This window comes from Natator depressus, chromosome 2 (genome assembly GCF_965152275.1).
Source record: "Natator depressus isolate rNatDep1 chromosome 2, rNatDep2.hap1, whole genome shotgun sequence".
Taxonomy (NCBI): domain Eukaryota; kingdom Metazoa; phylum Chordata; order Testudines; family Cheloniidae; genus Natator; species Natator depressus.
Window position 1 is genome coordinate 260,598,137 of NC_134235.1, and position 18,233 is coordinate 260,616,369.

At 44.4% G+C, this 18,233-nt stretch overlaps 1 protein-coding gene across 1 annotated transcript in view; it reads right to left on the minus strand.

The window, feature by feature from the left end:
- Nucleotides 1-18,233, minus strand: part of SMARCC1 (SWI/SNF related BAF chromatin remodeling complex subunit C1) — a 184,487-nt gene that overhangs the window by 96,043 nt on the left and 70,211 nt on the right. The window contains exons 12-15 of the mRNA XM_074946484.1: nt 17,462-17,521; nt 16,607-16,644; nt 14,444-14,565; nt 10,271-10,342 (exon numbers count right to left, since the gene is read on the minus strand). Coding sequence (XP_074802585.1) covers nt 10,271-10,342; nt 14,444-14,565; nt 16,607-16,644; nt 17,462-17,521 — 292 coding nt within the window. The remainder of the gene's footprint in view (nt 1-10,270; nt 10,343-14,443; nt 14,566-16,606; nt 16,645-17,461; nt 17,522-18,233) is intronic.

Consider the following 18,233-nt stretch of genomic DNA (forward strand, 5'->3'; position numbering starts at 1 on the left):
ATTGTGAAATATAAGCAGGCCAAAAAAAAAAAAGGTGAAAAAGTGAAAAATCTCATTCCAAACGAGGGCATTTAAAGGTGGCCAGAATCATTAACAATTCATTGAAATTTTTGTTTTGGTTCCAGATGTGCTTTTGGGCCATTGACCCAAACACCTAAGATGCCTAAAGAATTCACACAGGTACCCCATACATTGTCCTCTCAATGACCTTCCCTATCAGTCTACCAGACTGGCTGTAGCTTGCGTACTACATAACTAGGCACCAACAGCTGAAACAGCATTCCAGTTTGGTGGGACTTTATAGGCAGTTGGCTGCAGAGGGAAACTGAGTAGAGTAACTCTTGGATGCAAAAACCAACTGATTAATCCTAATAATTTTCCCCTCTGCATCAAATCTGAAAGCATGTTACACTTGGAAGAGCAGCAGAGCAACAGTTACTAGGATGCTACCCTGTTTCCCTCTGCAGCACAGTTTCCATGTGCAACAGTAATGGAAGTGAAAAGAGCAAGACAAAGACATGGGGAATATGCACTAAAAATGAGAAAAAGAAAAGGTGCATGAGAACAGAGAAGAATGAGAGAACAAGAATGAAAATGTGGAGAAGACAAATACTGATGATGGACCTCACATTGGTGCCCCAAATCATCTTCCCCACTAAGAACTAACTGTTGAACAGCTAAGTTTGGATATGAGTCTTCACCTATAATTCTCCTTCCTTGAAGCCACCACTGTGCAGGATTTTCACGCTTTCTAACACAGGGTAGGGAAGAATTCCCTAGAGTATTCCCTAGAATTCTGATGCTGTGGCAGTGCCTGTCCACCTACAAGTCAGCAAGTGTCACCACGTCTCTCTATTCACAGCCCCTTTCAGTCAGTTCCTGAACTGCATGAGAAGCAAGACCTCCCAATAAAAGAAAGTTAGAAATTATAGAAGTAAATCCGAACGAATACCAGCGCATATCCAAAGGATGCAACAAAAACCTAGGATATAACCTCAAAAACAGACTGCCAAACTAGTGGGCGAGTGAATCTCCAGTAAGGGAATAAAGATTATAGGTAACTATCTCTTCATTAAAAATATTCATAAGGGTATGTGTGCACTCTAAGCGTGTGTGTACTGTAAATAAGTATGGGACCTCCCAAACTTAGTGTACAAAGAAAAGAGGTCAGCGCCTAATAAGCAACAAGAATACAAGTTGTTTAAATAGAAGGAGGAATAAGATGCCTTTGAATGACAAGAAATATAAACTGACAGATACCTCAGTGATGCAGCCCTCAAAAAAGTCACTTTCCAAATTTGGCCAACTTAACTAAGGACATAATGAAAAAAAACTTTAAAGGACTGGGAGAGTTTGGGCCCATCCATTTTGGAAACTGGTTTTGTAGGCAACTAACCCAAGAGGGATTTACTCCCCAGAGGCCAAATACAAGAATACTATTTAAAATGTACGCAGAGAGGATCATGTGGCTGCTTTGTTTAAGCCTAAGACGGTAACATCCCCTGAGGTTCATACTGAAGCCAAGCTAGTCTGGATAGTGTAAACGGTGACACCACCTCCTAGCTGGAGTCCTGTCAGTCCATACAGTAAGAGGCGTAATCAGATAGCTATTTAGATATAGTCTTCTATGACAGAATTGCCCAAGGAATTGGCATCCGAAGAAAAAAAGTTGAACTTTCTACAGTCTTTTGTTTGGTCAGCATGATCAGCAGTGGCCAGACTTTAAGCCTGATACAATCCGAAGGCTCCCCCCACCCCGCCTTGTAGCCCCACTGATCAATGCTACCAATAGGTGAAGACTAGCTATTGTCCTAGTGTCTTTCACAAACATTGGGTTTTGGTGCTCACTGAAAGAGAGCTTGGGATTCTTTGGCTTTTGCTGCTGCTGATGAGGTTGTTCACCCAAGGAAAAGGGTAATGGGCACCTTTGAATCCAACTGTCATACTGAAAGTTAGTTTCTGAGCAGATGTCCTTCCTAAACTCTCACCAGTGGAGTGCAAGGGAATAAAATACTAACACAAAAGCACTGGGTGGCTATTGTCTTTTTCACTACCTGACAACATGGCCTCAACCTAGTACCCAAAACATTCTTTCTACACACAGCTGGTCTCTAAGCTTTTCATTCCTCCTGTTGGAATCCAGCTGCCTACAGACAACAATACACAAAGCCATCCACGCCTGAAGCATCAACTTTCTTCCATTTCACTAGTTTTACAAGGTCTCCACACCTGATGCCAGACTAGGTCTATGCCTTCAGACTCAATCTTCCACCGCTCCTGGAGAGGACTGCCATACTGTGGAGCCTTTCTCCTCAGCTCAACCTGCTTTTAGCCTTGTAAACCAAACATGCCAAACAGTGAAAGATAGCGGCTGCTGAATGGTAAAGCCCGCTTCCAAATGGTTCTCAGCCCTGGTCTACACTAGGAGTTGAGGTTGAATTTAGCAGCACTAAATAGATTTAACCCTGCACCCATCCACACGACGAAGCCCCTTTTTTCAACTTAAAGGGCTCTTACAATTGATTTCCTTACTCTACCGCCGACAAGGGGATTAGCGCTGAAATCGGCCTTGCCAGGTCGAATATGGGGTACTGAGGATGCAATTAGACGGTATTGGCCTCCGGGAGCTATCCCAGAGCGCTCCATTGTGACCGCTCTGGACAGCACTCTCAACTCAGATGCACTGGCCAGGTAGACAGGAAAAGGCCTGAGAACTTTTGAATTTCAGTTTCCTGTTTGGCCAGCGTGGCAAGCTGCAGGTGACCATGCAGAGCTCAATCAGCAGAGGTGACCATGATGGAGTCCCAGAATCGCAAAAGAGCTCCAGCATGGACCGAACGGGAGGTATGGGATCTGATCGCTGTATGGGGAGAGGAATCCGTGCTATCAGAACTCCGTTCCAGTTTTCAAAATGCCAAAACATTTGTCAAAATCTCCCAGGGCACGAAGGACAGAGGCCATAACAGGGACCCGAAGCAGTGCTGCATGAAATTTAAGGAGCTGAGGCAAGCCTACCAGAAAACCAGAGAGGCAAACAGCCGTTCCAGGTCAGATGAGCTTCTGTGATGAGCTGCACGCCATTTTAGGGGGTTCAGCCACCACTACCCCAACTGTGTTGTTTGACTCCTTCAATGGAGATGGAGGCAACACGGAAACAGGTTTTGGGGACGAGGAAGATGATGATGATGAAGTTGTAGATAGCTCACAGCAAGCAAGTGGAGAAACCGGTTTTCCCGACAGCCAGGAACTGTTTCTCACCCTGGACCTGGAGCCAGTACCCCCTGAACCCACCCAAGGCTGCCTCCTGGACCTGCCAGGCGGAGAAGGGACCTCTGGTGAGTGTACCTTTTTAAATAGTATACATGGTTTAAAAGCAAGCGTGTTTAATGATTAATTTGCCCTGGCATTCGCAGCTCTCCTGGATGTTCTTCCAAAGCTTTTGCAAAAGGTTTCTGGGGAGGGCAGCCTTATTCCGTCCACCATGGTAGGACACTTTACCACTCCAGGCCAGTAGCACGTACTCGGGAATCGTTGTAGAACAAAGCATTGTAGTGTATGTTTGCTGGGGTTCAAACAACATCTGTTCTTTATCTCTCTCTGTTATCCTCAGGAGAGTGATATCATTCATGGTCAGCTGGTTGAAATAGGGTGCTTTTCTTAAGGGGACATTCAGAGGTGCCCGTTCCTGCTGGGCTGTTTGCCTGTGGCTGAACAGAAATGTTCCCCGCTGTTAGCCACGCGGTGTGGGGAGGCAAAATGCGATCTTGGAATGAAAGCACATATGCTATGTATGTAATGTTAACAGCAAGCTTTACCGTGCAAGAGTGTATCCATTGGTCTATAAAATGTGTCTTAAAATACCACTGTCCCTTTTTTTTTCTGTACCAGCTGCATGTGTTTCACGGATCACAGGATCTTCTCCTTCCCAGAGGCTAGTGAAGAGTAGAAAGCGAAAAAAACGCACTCGCGATGAAATGTTCTCTGACCTCATGCTGTCCTCCCACACTCACAGAGCACAGACGAATGCGTGGAGGCAGACAATGTCAGAGTGCAGGAAAGCACAAAATGACTGGGAGGAGAAGTGGTGGGCTGGAGAGAGTAAGTGGTGGGCTGAAGAGAGAGCTGAAGCTGAAGGCAGCGTGAGGAGAGGAGGCAGGATTCAATGCTGAGGCTGCTGGAGGATCAAACTAATATGCTCCAGCGTATGGTTGAGCTGCAGGAAAGGCAGCAGGAGCACAGACCGCTGCTACAGCCCCTGTGTAACCAACCGCCCTCCTCCCCAAGTTCCATAGCCTCCTCACCCCGCCTAAGAACGCGGTGGGGGGGCCTCCAGCCACTCCATCCCAGAGGATTGCCCAAGCAACAGAAGGCTGGCATTCAATAAGTTTTAAAGTTTTAAAGTGCTGTGTGGCCTTGTCCTTCCCTCCTCCACCACCTCTCCTGGTGCTTCCCTCCTCCACCACTTCTCCCGGGCTACCTTGGCAGTTATCCCCCTATTTGTGTGATGAATGAATAAAGAATGCATGAATGTGAAGCAACAATGACTTTATTGCCTCTGCAAGCGGTGATCGAAGGGAGGAGGGGAGGGTGGCTAGCTAACAGGGAAGTAGAGTGAACCAAGGGGCGGGGGGTTTTATCAAGGAGAGACAAACAGAACTTTCACACCATAGCCTGGCCAGTCATGAAACTGGTTTTCAAAGCTTCTCTGATGCGCACCGCGCTCTCCTGTGCTCTTCTAACCGCCCTGGTGTCTGGCTGCACGTAACCAGCAGCCAGGCGATTTGCCTCAACCTCCCACCCCGCCATAAATGTCTCCTCCTTACTCTCACAGATATTGTGGAGCGCACAGCAAGCAGTAATAACAGTGGGAATATTGGTTTCACTGAGGTCTAACCGAGTCAGTAAACTGCGCCAGCGCGCTTTTAAATGTCCAAATGCACATTCTACCACCATTCTGCACTTGCTCAGCCTGTAGTTGAACAGCTCCTGACTACTGTCCAGGCTGCCTGTGTATGGCTTCATGAGCCATGGCATTAACGGGTAGGCTGGGTCCCCAAGGATAACTATAGGCATTTCAACATCCCCAACGGTTATTTTCTGGTCTGGGAATAAAGTCCCTTCCTGCAGCTTTTGAAACAGACCAGAGTTCCTGAAGATGCGAGCGTCATGTATCTTTCCCGGCCATCCCACGTTGATGTTGGTGAAACGTCCCTTGTGATCCACCAGTGTTTGCAGCACTATTGAAAAGTAACCCTTGCGGTTTATGTACTCGCCGGCTTGGTGCTCCGGTGCCAAGATAGGGATATGGGTTCCGTCTATGGCCCCACCACAGTTAGGGGATCCCATTGCAGCAAAGCCATCCACTATGACCTGCACATTTCTCAGGGTCACTACCCTTGATATCAGCAGATCTTTGATTGCGTTGGCTACTTGCATCACAGGCGCCCCCACAGTAAATTTGTCCACTCCAAATTGATTCCCGACTGACCGGTAGCTGTCTGGCGTTGCAAGCTTCCACTGGGCTATTGCCACTTGCTTCTCAACTGTGAGGGCTGCTCTCATCTTGGTATTCTTGCGCTTCAGGGCAGGGGAAAGCAAGTCACAAAGTTCCATGAAAGTGCCCTTACGCATGCGAAAGTTTTGCAGCCACTGGGAATCGTCCCAGACCTGAAACACTATGCGAGCCCACCAGTCTGTGCTTGTTTCCCAGGCCCAGAATCTGTGTTCCACCGCTTGAACCTGCCCCATTAGCACCATGATGCCCACATTGCCAGGGCCTGTGCTTTGAGAGAAGTCTGTGTCCATGTCCTCATCACTCTCGTCACCGCACGGACGTTGCCTACTCGCCCGGTTTCGCTTTGCCAGGTTCTGGTGCTGCATATACTGCTGGATAATGCGCGTGGTATTTAATGTGCTCCTAATTGCCAAAGTGATCTGAGCGGGCTCCATGCTTGCCATCGTATGGCTTCTGCACAGAAAAAAGGCATGGAACAATTGTCTGCCGTTGCTCTGACGGAGGGAGGGGCGACTGATGACATGGCTTACAGGGTTGGCTTATAGGGAATTAAAATCAACAAAGGGGGTGGCTTTACATCAAGGAGAAACAAAAACAACTGTCACACAGAATGGCCCCCTCAACGACTGAACTCAAAACCCTGGGTTTAGCAGGCCAATGCTCAACCCACTGAGCTATCCCACCCCCCGGTACTTCAGGCAGGACTGAATCTCCATTAAACTTTTCAAGGTGCCCCTGACAGACCTCACCGAAATGACTGTCGGCCGTTGATTTCACAGAGAGAGGGAGGGGGGAGCAAATGAATACAAACCAAATCTGGTCTATTTCTTGTTTTGATCCTCTCCATCTATCTTTTACATCTTTGGCTGGCAGCAGACGGTGCAGTAGGACTGCTAGCCATCCACATCTCCTGGCTGCTTGGCAGAAGATGGTGCACTAGGACTACTAGCCATCCTCATCTCCTGCCTGCTTGCCATAAGATGGTACAATAGGACTGCTGGCTGGTCTAAAGAGAATAACCTGGTCGAGTCACTCCTAATTTAGTCCCTGCACCCATGTCTGCCCAGGTGCTCCTGACCGACCTTACCGAGGCGGCCAGGAGCACCTCGGACACGATGACGATGGTTATCAGGCCTATTGCACCGTCTGCTGCCACAAGGCAATGGGTTGCTGCTGCTGTGTAGCAATGCAGTACCGTGTCTACCAGCACCCAGGAGACGTACGGTGACAGTGAGCTGAGCGGGCTCCATGCTTGCCGTGGTATGGTGTCTGCACAGGTAACTCAGGAAAAAAGGCGCGAAACGATTGTCTGCCGTTGCTTTCATGGAGGGAGGGAGGGAGGGCCTGACGACATGTACCCAGAACCACCTGTGACAATGTTTTTTGCCCCATCAGGCATTGGGATCTCAACCCAGAATTCCAATGGGCGGCGGAGACTGCGGGAACTGTGGGATAGCTACCCACAGTGCAACACTCCGGAAGTAGACGCTAGCCTCGGTACTGTGGAAGCACTCCGCCAAGTTAATGCACTTAATGCACTCAGAGCATTGTGTGTGGGGACACACCCAATTGACTATAAAAAAACTATTTCTAAAAAACCAACTTCTATAAATTTGACCTAATTTCGTAGTGTAGACATACCCTCAGTGTCAAAGGTGAAGGTTCTAAGATCAGTATCAGTCTTCTCTCTAGCTATGAATATCTCTGCCTGCAAGCTCTTATGCGAGTGTTGGCCAACTAATGCTTCAACTGAAGGCCTACTTACAAGAGGCACTCAGAGCCTCTAAGAGTGATCGAAGGGGTTCATAAAACTTAATGGTTCTCAGACATACCCAGGCAGCTCTGACACCCATGCATGTAACATTCAACACCAAAGCACAGGAATGTAGCAGTTGTGCTTATTCTTAACTGACATCTTTTTGCTACAAGTACATTACTTAAAGCTGCTGTCGCTTAAGGGAAGAAGATGACATGCTGAAAAGGAAAAATTTACTCCTGATGGAATTCTGCACCAAAAATTAAAAGTTCTGCACACAATATTTTATAATTGTGCAAATTTTATTTGTCAATAAATAAATGTGGCTCCAGCATGGCAGTGGGGAGTACAGGCCACTGGCTGCATAGGGGTGGGAGATCACCCTGAAGTCCCCACCTCCCCCAATACACGGACTCAGCAGTGAGGCTGCACCTGACCCTGATACAATGCAAGGGCTGGGCCTGCCCCAGAAACACCCTGGGGCCTTGCCAGGTGTAGGGTGAGTGTGTCTATGTGGGGCAGTCTGGGTGCGGGTGGCTCAGTGGGAGATCTGGATGCACAGGGGCTCATGGGGGGTTTCTGGGTGGAGGGGCAATGGGACTCTGCAGGGGATCCAGGTGAAGGTGGTTGGGGATCAGCAGGGGGCTCAGTGGAGGGTCTGGGTGCTGGGGGAGTGGGGCTTCTAGGTTGGGGGTCCAGGTGTAGCTGGTTGGGGATCACGGTGTGGGGAGCTCGTCAGAGGGGTCTGGGGTAAGGGATAGAGCTTGTCAGGGTGAGGGTTCAATGGCCCACCTTAACGGGGGAGCCCCAGCTGGGCTCCCGATTGCCCCCGAGACTCCTCTATCCCCTTTTCTTCCCCATCTCATCCCCCTCGCTCCCACATTCACCTCCCACTGCCCTATTCCACCCCTGCTTCCTTCCCCACACCTCTTCTTTCCTCATTTTCCCCCAACCCTCCCCTTACCCAGCCCCACCACAGGCACACTCTGTTGCACAGAAAACAGGAAGCCTCCCAGCACACAGAAGGGGAACACGACTGGCACTAGGACCCAGGATGTGGCATTCAGTTGAAGAGTCAGCAACACTCTAGACACAGCCTCAAAAGGATCAAAAGTCTTAAAAGCTATGAGAGTTGTGTCTTGTCTTGCCCTGGGAAGGTGAGAACTCTATGTTTGCAATCTTTAAAGGAGGTGTATTCTGTTAGCAGATATAATCAGTTGTGTGATTTTCTAGCATGCTAATTAAATGAAGTACTAGTGATGGATGACGAAAGCTATATTAAAGTAGTATTTAGGTGAAGACTTCACCCTCAGCAAAAATTCCCTTTGACACACATCTTCGCACCAGTGGTACTCGGCCAATATTTCAACTGACAACACAAATGCTGTCTGTGGTGTTTGGAATGGGGTGTGTCATAACTGAACAACCAAACTATTTTTTTTTTTAAAAAAAGGTTTATTTCTTCTGTTTGGCATTCAACTTGCGCTTTTAAATCCCAATGCCAAAAATATGCAGCATTCACTGAAACTGCAGCAAGTACACAAAAATGTGCTAAAATTCCCACTCAAGATCCATCTACCCAAATTGGTGCCATAATGTTTTACGGTGTTACCACAGATTTTAAAGATTTAGTGTGAGCAGACATATTTTCATGAATCCTTTTAACTTAAAACAGAGGTTTTGTCAATTTAAATATCTTCCTGTATTGCCAAAAACCCAATAAACAGCCTTGTGCTATTCCACAAAAATCTGACAGTGAAACACTTTAAACAAATGTTCAATAGCATAGTTTTACTGTTTATGCTGACAGACATGCAATACTTTACAAAAGCAAATAGTGAAGAGTAAATGTAATTCTCTCAGTTTCAATTATCTAAAGAGTTATTAACAAAAAATAAGATTTATCTTGACAATTTCCTTTTAATCTTTCATGTTAAAGAAAATATTTCCAAGACTAGTCGCTAGTGTGTATGAATAAACATAATTACATTATTATTTTAATAGGAAGATCTTCTTAAACAGATGGTAAAGAGGAGATACACCTATTAAAGCATACAGGAGGATTGCAAGGAACAGCAAATTACTGAGATAAGCCAGTGATCTTGCACCAAAATATTTATCATGTTACGTCTTGAACTGAACACAGAAATTAATCTGGTGTACAGAGCAACCTGGCATATTTTGAGACGGTATTACAGCCAAAGAGACTTTTACACTGAAATAAAAGACACCAAAACTGCCATTCCCAGCTCTGAAAAGCAGCATTCGTAGTTAGGATCCTGTGGGAAGTGGTTTTGTTATTTTTAAACAATTGTGTAAAGTTCTGCAGCGGATGATAGGCACTAGATACCACAGTGATGGATGTAAACCTCTAGTTCAAATCAGAGCAGCACAACTGCAGGTGCATGAAAGCAGGTACGTTATAAATGAAAAATGGTCACCAGATGGCTTGGGATATTCTGATTTTTTTATGCTTACAATGGAACTGCATAATCTCTGTGCTATATACTTGGAACTATGAACTTTTATGTTTAAACCAATGTGGTCACGTGTTGTATATCTAAACAAATATACAAATCAGTGGCAGCTAGCTATTTTCATGTTTTGTTTTATTATGTATGCTTTAAAAAACCTTAAACTTCTTTCAGAAACCATTTTACTGTGTACATAACACACTGTACTAGCTTTGCAACCATTAATAGGGGTATTTTTCCTAGATATCCAACCTGCTTAATATTGCTTAGATATATGTACAATTCTTACCTAAATCACAATAAAGTTAATTGTATAAACAGATACTTCTTGACAATGGACAGACCAGGAATACCTCAATGCTCTTTTACACTATTTTCTGATGCATCAGTTCACCCTTGTGTATGCGAAGAGGGGAAAAAAAAAAAAAAAAAAAAAAAGGACTACAGTGTTTCTGGAACTGAAAGCATTGCTTAGGCTTCACTAGGGAACACAGCCACAGGCCTATATCTATGCATTTTACTTACATTTCTGGAGTCTTGGACTTGTTTTTCCCATTGAAGAACTCTGGAAGAGCACGGCGTTCAATTACATGAATACTGCAAGAAAGTGTGATAAGCAACATGCTTACTAAAGAGAATATACAAAATCCAGATGCCAAAAGCTTGAATTCACCTTCAAGAACTTTTACCCAGCCTTAACATGAGCACCTAAAGTGCTAACATTTAAAACGAACACTTGTTGTTCAGACACCTAAATATCCCAACACAGCATATAGAAATATATTCTCTAATTACTTAGTTTTAACCACATAAGCAGAGCAATTCAGACATGAACTGCAAAGACTGTGCTTAATTCAAGTGATGAAAAGATACATGCCCAACGTTCCTTTAATCAGACTTGGGGGGAGTGAGAGGAAACAAGATTTTCAACCCATAAAAAGAGATTTTTACTCTAATGTTTTGAAAGTTTATAGGTTGATAAATGCCCTTGCCTGCACCCCAGTCTAATTAGTAGAGAGTATGCAGCACAGGTCTGATTGCCTCAAAAAACCCCAAACATTTGCAATTCATATGTAATAAGCTTGCAAATATTTGCTGCAAAATCATGCAGCATTAGAATTGGGTGCTCATCACTTTGAAAGTCAGGCAAATGCCTAAATAGGTATTTAGGAGTATTAAGTTTATGATCCTATATTTCAAAACCTTTGCACTAGTCAATTTTTTAAAAGTGAATTAAAACTCTAGCTGTTTTGGGGGGATTTTACAATCTCATTTTCTTACAAAAAAATTCTCTTTCTTCTGCTGTCATGTGAACGATCCACACAAATAAAAGAGGAAACTGACTTATTGTACAGCAAAACTGAGAATACATGAAGTGCTATCAAACACACAAAGTAAACTAGCTCAAAGGATAAAGTAAAAATTCAATTTATTTTAGTCAGATATTTAATGCATTACATGTAAATACTGTGGGGGAAATTTCAAATAAAAGTGGACTTTTTTAGTTGACTGGGTCCATTTAAAAGAGGATGAAAGAAGACTTTACCATTCTACAACTTTTACTAGACCAGCTGCAAGTAACATATGCTGTAGAAGGTGAAGAGATTTCTGTTAGTTTCTCTCATCCTTCAAAGAAAGCATAAGGAGGAAATATGGTTTGCTGATCCGTTACTTTAAAAAAATACAAAGCTAATTGATCCCAAGACATTTCAGCTTTAGGGTAATTCCACCTCCAGAATTCTATCACCATAAAGCTAGTCAGTTCATTTTGTACAATCCACACAAGGTAAATAGAATATGAAAATCTTATACCAGGCTTTGAAATATAAAGTGCAAACAGAAATTCATTTTGCTTAAAAAACAAACTTGTCAGCCAAAATGTATATAATCCTTGATTATTCAATCCATTTCTCCATGCTTTAATGGATGAGCCCTTTCCTGGGTTATGTGTATTAAAGCAGCAAGGAATACACAGTATTCTGGATACAATTCTCTTGCCATCTATTGAACTATGATAAAAAAAGTCAACCCTGCTTTGTAAAAGAAGCTTAAATGGCATGAGATTCCCTCCATAAAATTACTTTAATAAGCTCATACAATGGCAACTATTTTGTATGAAGTTAAGAACTAGGGACAGTTATGATGGCCTTTAGATAGAACTTCTTTGGAGGGTGGGATAAGTGTGTGGGGGCAGTGGCGTAACCAGGTGGAAAAAACAGGGGGAGTGGAGATAAAAAGGGCGCCACCCTCTGGTACTCACCCGGCGGCGCTCTGGGTCTTCAGCAGCACTTCGGCGTCGGGTCCTTCACTCGCTCAGGTCTTCGGCACCAAAGGACCCCCCACCGCAATGCTGCCGAAGACAGGAGCGAGTGAAGGACCCGACGCCGAAGTGCTGCTCAAGACCCGGCACGCCGCCAGTTGAGTAGAAATTTTAAAGGCGCCAAGTAATTCAAAAGGTGCCACTTCTGCTCGGTGGGGGAGTGGCTGCAATGACACCAGTCAGGATCCTGTCATGCTAGTGCTACACAAAAATTCTCTTTTTTTGCTGGAGCCAAATGATACTAGCCTTAGAATGACTGTTTTTCCATAACCATTTACAAAATATTTTAGAAAATAGCGTACAGTCTAAGGTGCTTAAGCATGCTTCAGATTATAAAATTCTTTGCCAGAAAGATACTAGATTACTTATGACTGGGCATGTCAAAGAAGCACACTTTGAATTTGAAAGTGTAGCAGTGAATAGTTTGTTCACATCCTCAAATAACTCAAACAAGTATCTCAGCGGTACTGCATCAGCAGTGCTACTGTCAGAAGTCTGTGGGTGGGACAGGTTCAAGTATGTGCTATCCAATTCTCCAGAAAGTAACATCTATCCCAGAGAAGAATCACAAAGTTTCCAGAAACTGCAAAAACTCAATGCCATTGCTTTACTAGAACAGCCTGTGAAACTATTCTGTTGTGATGGTTATTTTAGCCCTAAATCCATCAGCCTGGTGAAGTAACAGCCATAGAAAGTATTAGAGTCCAAAACACACTGGGCTTTCTTTCACATCAATTTGTTGCTGTCTGGATGTCAGACCTCCTTCACCACAGACCTGCTATATGTTGTCTATTAAGTGTCATAGTGGACGTTAATGATCCAATGAGCAGTTTTGTATGGGTCTATAGAAATTCAGCACCAAGTTTCTGCCAGTCATGTTGCACAAACTGATTTAGCTGCCTGAGAGACCCCCTTAGGATTATTACTGCTGCTATAAATTTGGAATCCTCTTAGTAAACAACCTGCAACTGAAATGTCAGGATTTTGCCTGAAAGCCCCAGCATAATTGTACCCTGATTCTGAATGAGGCCTCTGGGTGGTACCGTAATACAAAATGTTCTCTCTCTCCAGTACCAGAGTACCTAAGCACCTAACAATCTTTTAATATATTTATCCTCACAACAACATTGCGAGGTAGGACAGTACTCTTAACGTAAGAACAGCCATACTGGCTCAAACCAAAGGTCCATCTAGCCCAGTTTTCTGTCTTCTGACAGTGGCCAATGCCAGGTGCCCCAGAGGGAACGCACAGAACAGGTAATCATCAAGTGATCCATCCCCTATTGCCCGTTCCCAGCTTCTGGTAAACAGAGGGTAGGGACACTATCTCTGCCCATCCTGGCTAATAGCCATCTTTTATCCTCATTTGTAGGCACAGGGACTTTGCCCAAGGGTCATAGTTTGGCAAAGCAGAAAACTGAACCCAAATCTCACGCTAATGACCTAACCATTGCATCTCTTTCAAATAATAATAATGAAAGACGACATCTGACAAATACGGTCATTTTTTGAATATTTGGAAACACGCGTTAAGGATGCATTTGTATAGATTAGAATTTACAGTCACAGCTGCCTAGAACTTCAACAAAGGAAACATCAATATTATAACCCTAAAATGGCACACAGGAAAAGAGGTCTTCCCCTCAAATGATGGCCTCTTCAGGTGAGTGACAATCTCTCTCGCCTGAGTTTTGAAAACATGTATTTAAAAAAAAATCACTATAGTAAGGGCTGGGTTTCCAGACAACAGTGATTAGCAATTCTAGATATAGTCACTAATACTTCTCCTCTTCCACTCCCAACACACACCCATTTCCTGGATGTGAAAGTCTACCAGCATTGGTTAGTTCACCTAGAACTCTGAGCTACACAGTCATAAGGTGGACATTCCTTATAAAAAATGATGAAGAGGAATTCAAAGACAAGCAGACATTCCCCCCCCCCCCACAGATAAAGTTCAATAAATAAGTAATCTTTTTAGAACCAATATTTGAAACCCATGATGGTTAAACATTTTCCATTTCTAGAAAAATTAGCGGCCACGGTAGGTTATGGGTGAGCAGAAAGGTTATCAGCAAATCTGGAACTCACAAAAATAAGTCTAAGCAACAATAGGCAAGGCAAGGCATACTGAAGACAGGAACTATGCAAGCTTCTCCACCTTAATTCTAACCTACCACAAGCCCTACAAGACTAAGAGCAAAGAACTTCTAATCACATTAAAGTGCATTTTGCAATGGGGATAGCTGTCAAGAAGGCACTAGACCTAAACTAAATTCATTTCTGCTTGCAACTCAACAAAATTCCAGCCCAGATATTTAACTGGTGAAACAAAGTTCAGTAACTCTCTGAATCCTCTCCCCAGATTTTGTTCTTACCAGTTGTAGTCAAACCATGATGCATAGCTTGGAATAATTATGTGATTGGTCTGTTCTGTGACATTGTCTTCACCTGGGTCAATGGATCGACTCTGATCACCTTTGTTGGGATCTTCATCTTCCTACAGCAGGAGAAAGACAAAAAAAGCATTAAAAATGGGGGTGGAGCATGAATAAGGACTTGTTTACACAGTGGTCTAGTGCACAGCAAGCTGCAGTGTGAATCTACGGTGTACTAGCTGGCTGTGTGCACTCTGCTGCATTTCAAAGCACACTATGAAACTTTCAGTGTATCGTAGCAAGGTTCACACGCCAAGTTAATGTGCGCTGGCAATAAGAACTGTAAATACAGCATCCTAATCAGAAACATGCAAGTCCCTCGATAGGCTATGTCTAGTACTACTGATCCCGGGGAATACTTGCAGGTGGTTAGCATGACTCAGGCTGACAGTCCAATGTGGAGGACTGTTCAAGAAAAGGGAATAAAAAAAGAAATGTACTTCATCCTATCCTAACCCATGAACCACCACTCTCAGTCAGCCACAGAGATTGCAGAGGATCATCCAGCCATCTACTATCCCATGCTGCTCGTGCATTTGGGCCCTAATGATACTGCAAGGTATGACCCTGAGCAGATCAGAAGTGACTACAGGGCTCAGAGTGAGGGTGAAGGGGTGGGGGGCGCAGGTAGTGTTCCCAATGATCCTTTCAGTCAAGGGTAGGGGCCGAGGGAGATACGGCTACATCCTGGAGATAAGCGCATGGCTGTGCAAATGGCATCACCAGGAGGGCTTCGGCTTCCTTGACTGTGGGATCCTGTTCTGAGGAGGACTGCTGAGACAGACAAACAAAAAACAACCACCCCCGCCAAACCTGGCCTGATCCAGGATTCTGGAAGATGTGCTGTGTTGAAAGAGGCTGTTGAGGCTCTTTAGGGGAGATTACTGGGCTGTAGCAGGAACGTTTAAGAAGGAAATCTGAGCTGAATGCGTTGAAAAATGTAACTGTTGGAGGAAGCAGCTCTTGTTGAAAAGGCATGATGACAATGAATACTGTGTATGGGTTTTTGTGTACTCTGTGAGTGGGGGTGGAGGGAAAAGGGGACAGGGTGAGGTTGGGGGTTATATAACATTTCAAAAGTCGTAACTGATTACAATCTGGATGGATGGCATACACAGCTCAGCCATGTCTACATTAGGGGTGCTATAGCAGCACAACTACACTGCTGAAGCTATGGCGCTGTAATCCCGCAACGTGGACACAGACTAATGATGGAAAGAGGTTTTCTGCTGCTTTATGAACTCCACCTCCCTGAGCAACGGTAGCTAGGTCAATGGAATATTATTCCGTCGATGTAACTGCATCTGCATGGCGAGTTAGGTCAGCACAGCTACGGCGCTGAAGGGTGTGGATTTTTCACACCCATGAGCACTGCAGCCTAAGATTCTTTCTTCTCTCCCCCTTTCAAACAGGACAACCCACATACAAATCAGATATACACCCAAAGTTTAGCAAAACAAGAATAGCACAACTAAGTAGAGTGAGTATGGGATAGGTTTTCAAAGTTGGACATGTGCAAGTGCAAAAAAAACCTAACTGGCGTGCACAGGTGTACGTGTTAGGCATAGAAATTCCACACATGCAAATAGATGCACCAAATTTTGGAAATCTGTCTGTCTCATCTGCACAAGTGGCCTCTAGAGGTCATTGCTCTGCCAAAGCAGTGAGGTTTACTTGGCAAATTGTTTATACATAAGACACATGTTTAACAATTCAGTTAATAATTTTTTCCCCAAAACAGAGGATCCAATCCTGCAGTCTGTTCACAGTCAATGCTCCAGTTGCATTTAGGTCTGCAGGACCAAGACTAAAGAACAAAGGGCACATCTCAGGTTTTTAAAAGCCTAGCAAAGCATGCTGAAGTTATTTAAGTCTCTTCAGATTCCATTTAACTTATAATGTATAAAAGGGTGTAGTAACCTCACAATACTAAGTAAATTTTCTTTTACTACATAAAGGAGAACTTCAGCTAAGCAGAAGACTCTCTCCTACAAAGGATGTATTTATTCTTAAACACAATTTAGGAGCAAGATACAGTTTGAGTTCTTGAAGGTCAGATGAAGGTTATTCCCTACTAAACTTTTCTAACTGAACAGTTGTTACCTTTCCTCCTGTAGCAACTGTCTCCTCATCCTGCTCATCTGCAAGGTAAAGAGCAAAGAGAATTAAACTCTAATAAAATGCAGCTGGATTACCTGCAAACCTTTGTACACCACAGTCATTTAACTGGACAGGATTTTGTTTGCCTGGGGTGGGCAGAGGAGAGACAAGAAAAAGGAACATGGACAGTGCATCATTAAAGCATAATCTCTTCTTCATGTACACACTGAGCTGCCATAGAGAAAGAGGATAAGAGCAGAAATACACAGCAAGGATAATTAAGCCCTCTTGATACCAAAAGGCGGACTATGGGCCAAACCCAGACCAGCAGATGCTTTTGAATGGACCGCAAAATCTTTTTATTTTTTATAATCATCATCGTTATTGGGAAGTGAAAAATGTTTCTCGCGAGTCTGAACTTTGACCAAGAAATCTGGACTTTGACAAAAAAATAAATAAAATAAAATAAATTGACTACCCCTGGCCCAGGACCTTATATGCTGCCCTGCACACCAGAATGTAGGTTCCCAGTACATGGAAAGAAGGGATCTGGAAAAGGCAAGTATCTGCCCCTATACACCAAGCTCAGTAATAGTGTAAAGTATGTCTACAAGGGAGCAGCTTCAAGGGACAAAACTGATAACGTTGATCACATACATCTGCATTAGAAGGTAGAATGTAAGTACCAAATGGCAATTCCGCAGATGGAAGAACATGTAAAAAAATTTCAAGTATCTAGTTTCACCACATTTTTCTTTTTTAAATATAAAAAAGATTACAAACATTTATTGCACAAACCGGGGTCCGTTATATAAGACGATGACTAAGAAGAATTAAAAATATATAATTTTTTTTTACCTAGGTCTGCTACTGTTCCTCCTTTCACTGGTGTGTTTTCACTGTCTTTCTTTGGGTTCACTGTGGAAGCAAGCAAGATTGCAAATGTGACATTTGTGCCCCCTCTATCAAGATTCAATCCTTACAAGCACACTGTTCCCTAGCAAGCACACCTGTCTCACCGGCCACACCAGCATACCTGTATTTTATTGGGGAGAAAACGCCAACCCCATACATTACTACAGATATGCTGGGCTCTCCACATTGTGTACTCCTGGGGGAATTCTGCACCACTGCGAACAGGCAGAATTCATGTCTGGTGCAGAATTTTTTTCCCCTGAAGAAAATACATTCTGCCAGAGGAGTGCTGCAGTTCCACCTTTCATCCACCCGAGGCCACTGTGGCACGAGACCAGCCAGCAGCTGGCTGCATTCATCACAGCACCCTGCTTGCAGAGCCAGGTTTGGACAGACATAGCGAGGCCCATAGGGCTGCTGGGGGAGTCACAGACTGGGGTGCAGAAGGGCTAGTGGCGGGACAGACTGGGGCGCAGGCTCAGGAGTTAGTGGGGTGATAGCATTGAGCCAGGGGTTGAATGGGAGTGGAGATGCAGGGCCACACAGAGACAGGGGCAGATGTGCCTGACTGAAAGAGAGGCTTGGGGTCAGCCAGGGTCTGCACGAGGGAGGCTCCTCAACTCCCTAACCCCCCCCCAAACAACTGTTCCATACTTCTCCTTCCCATATCCAACAACCCTGCAGGTTCATTCCCAGGCTCCTTCCCTCTCTCTCA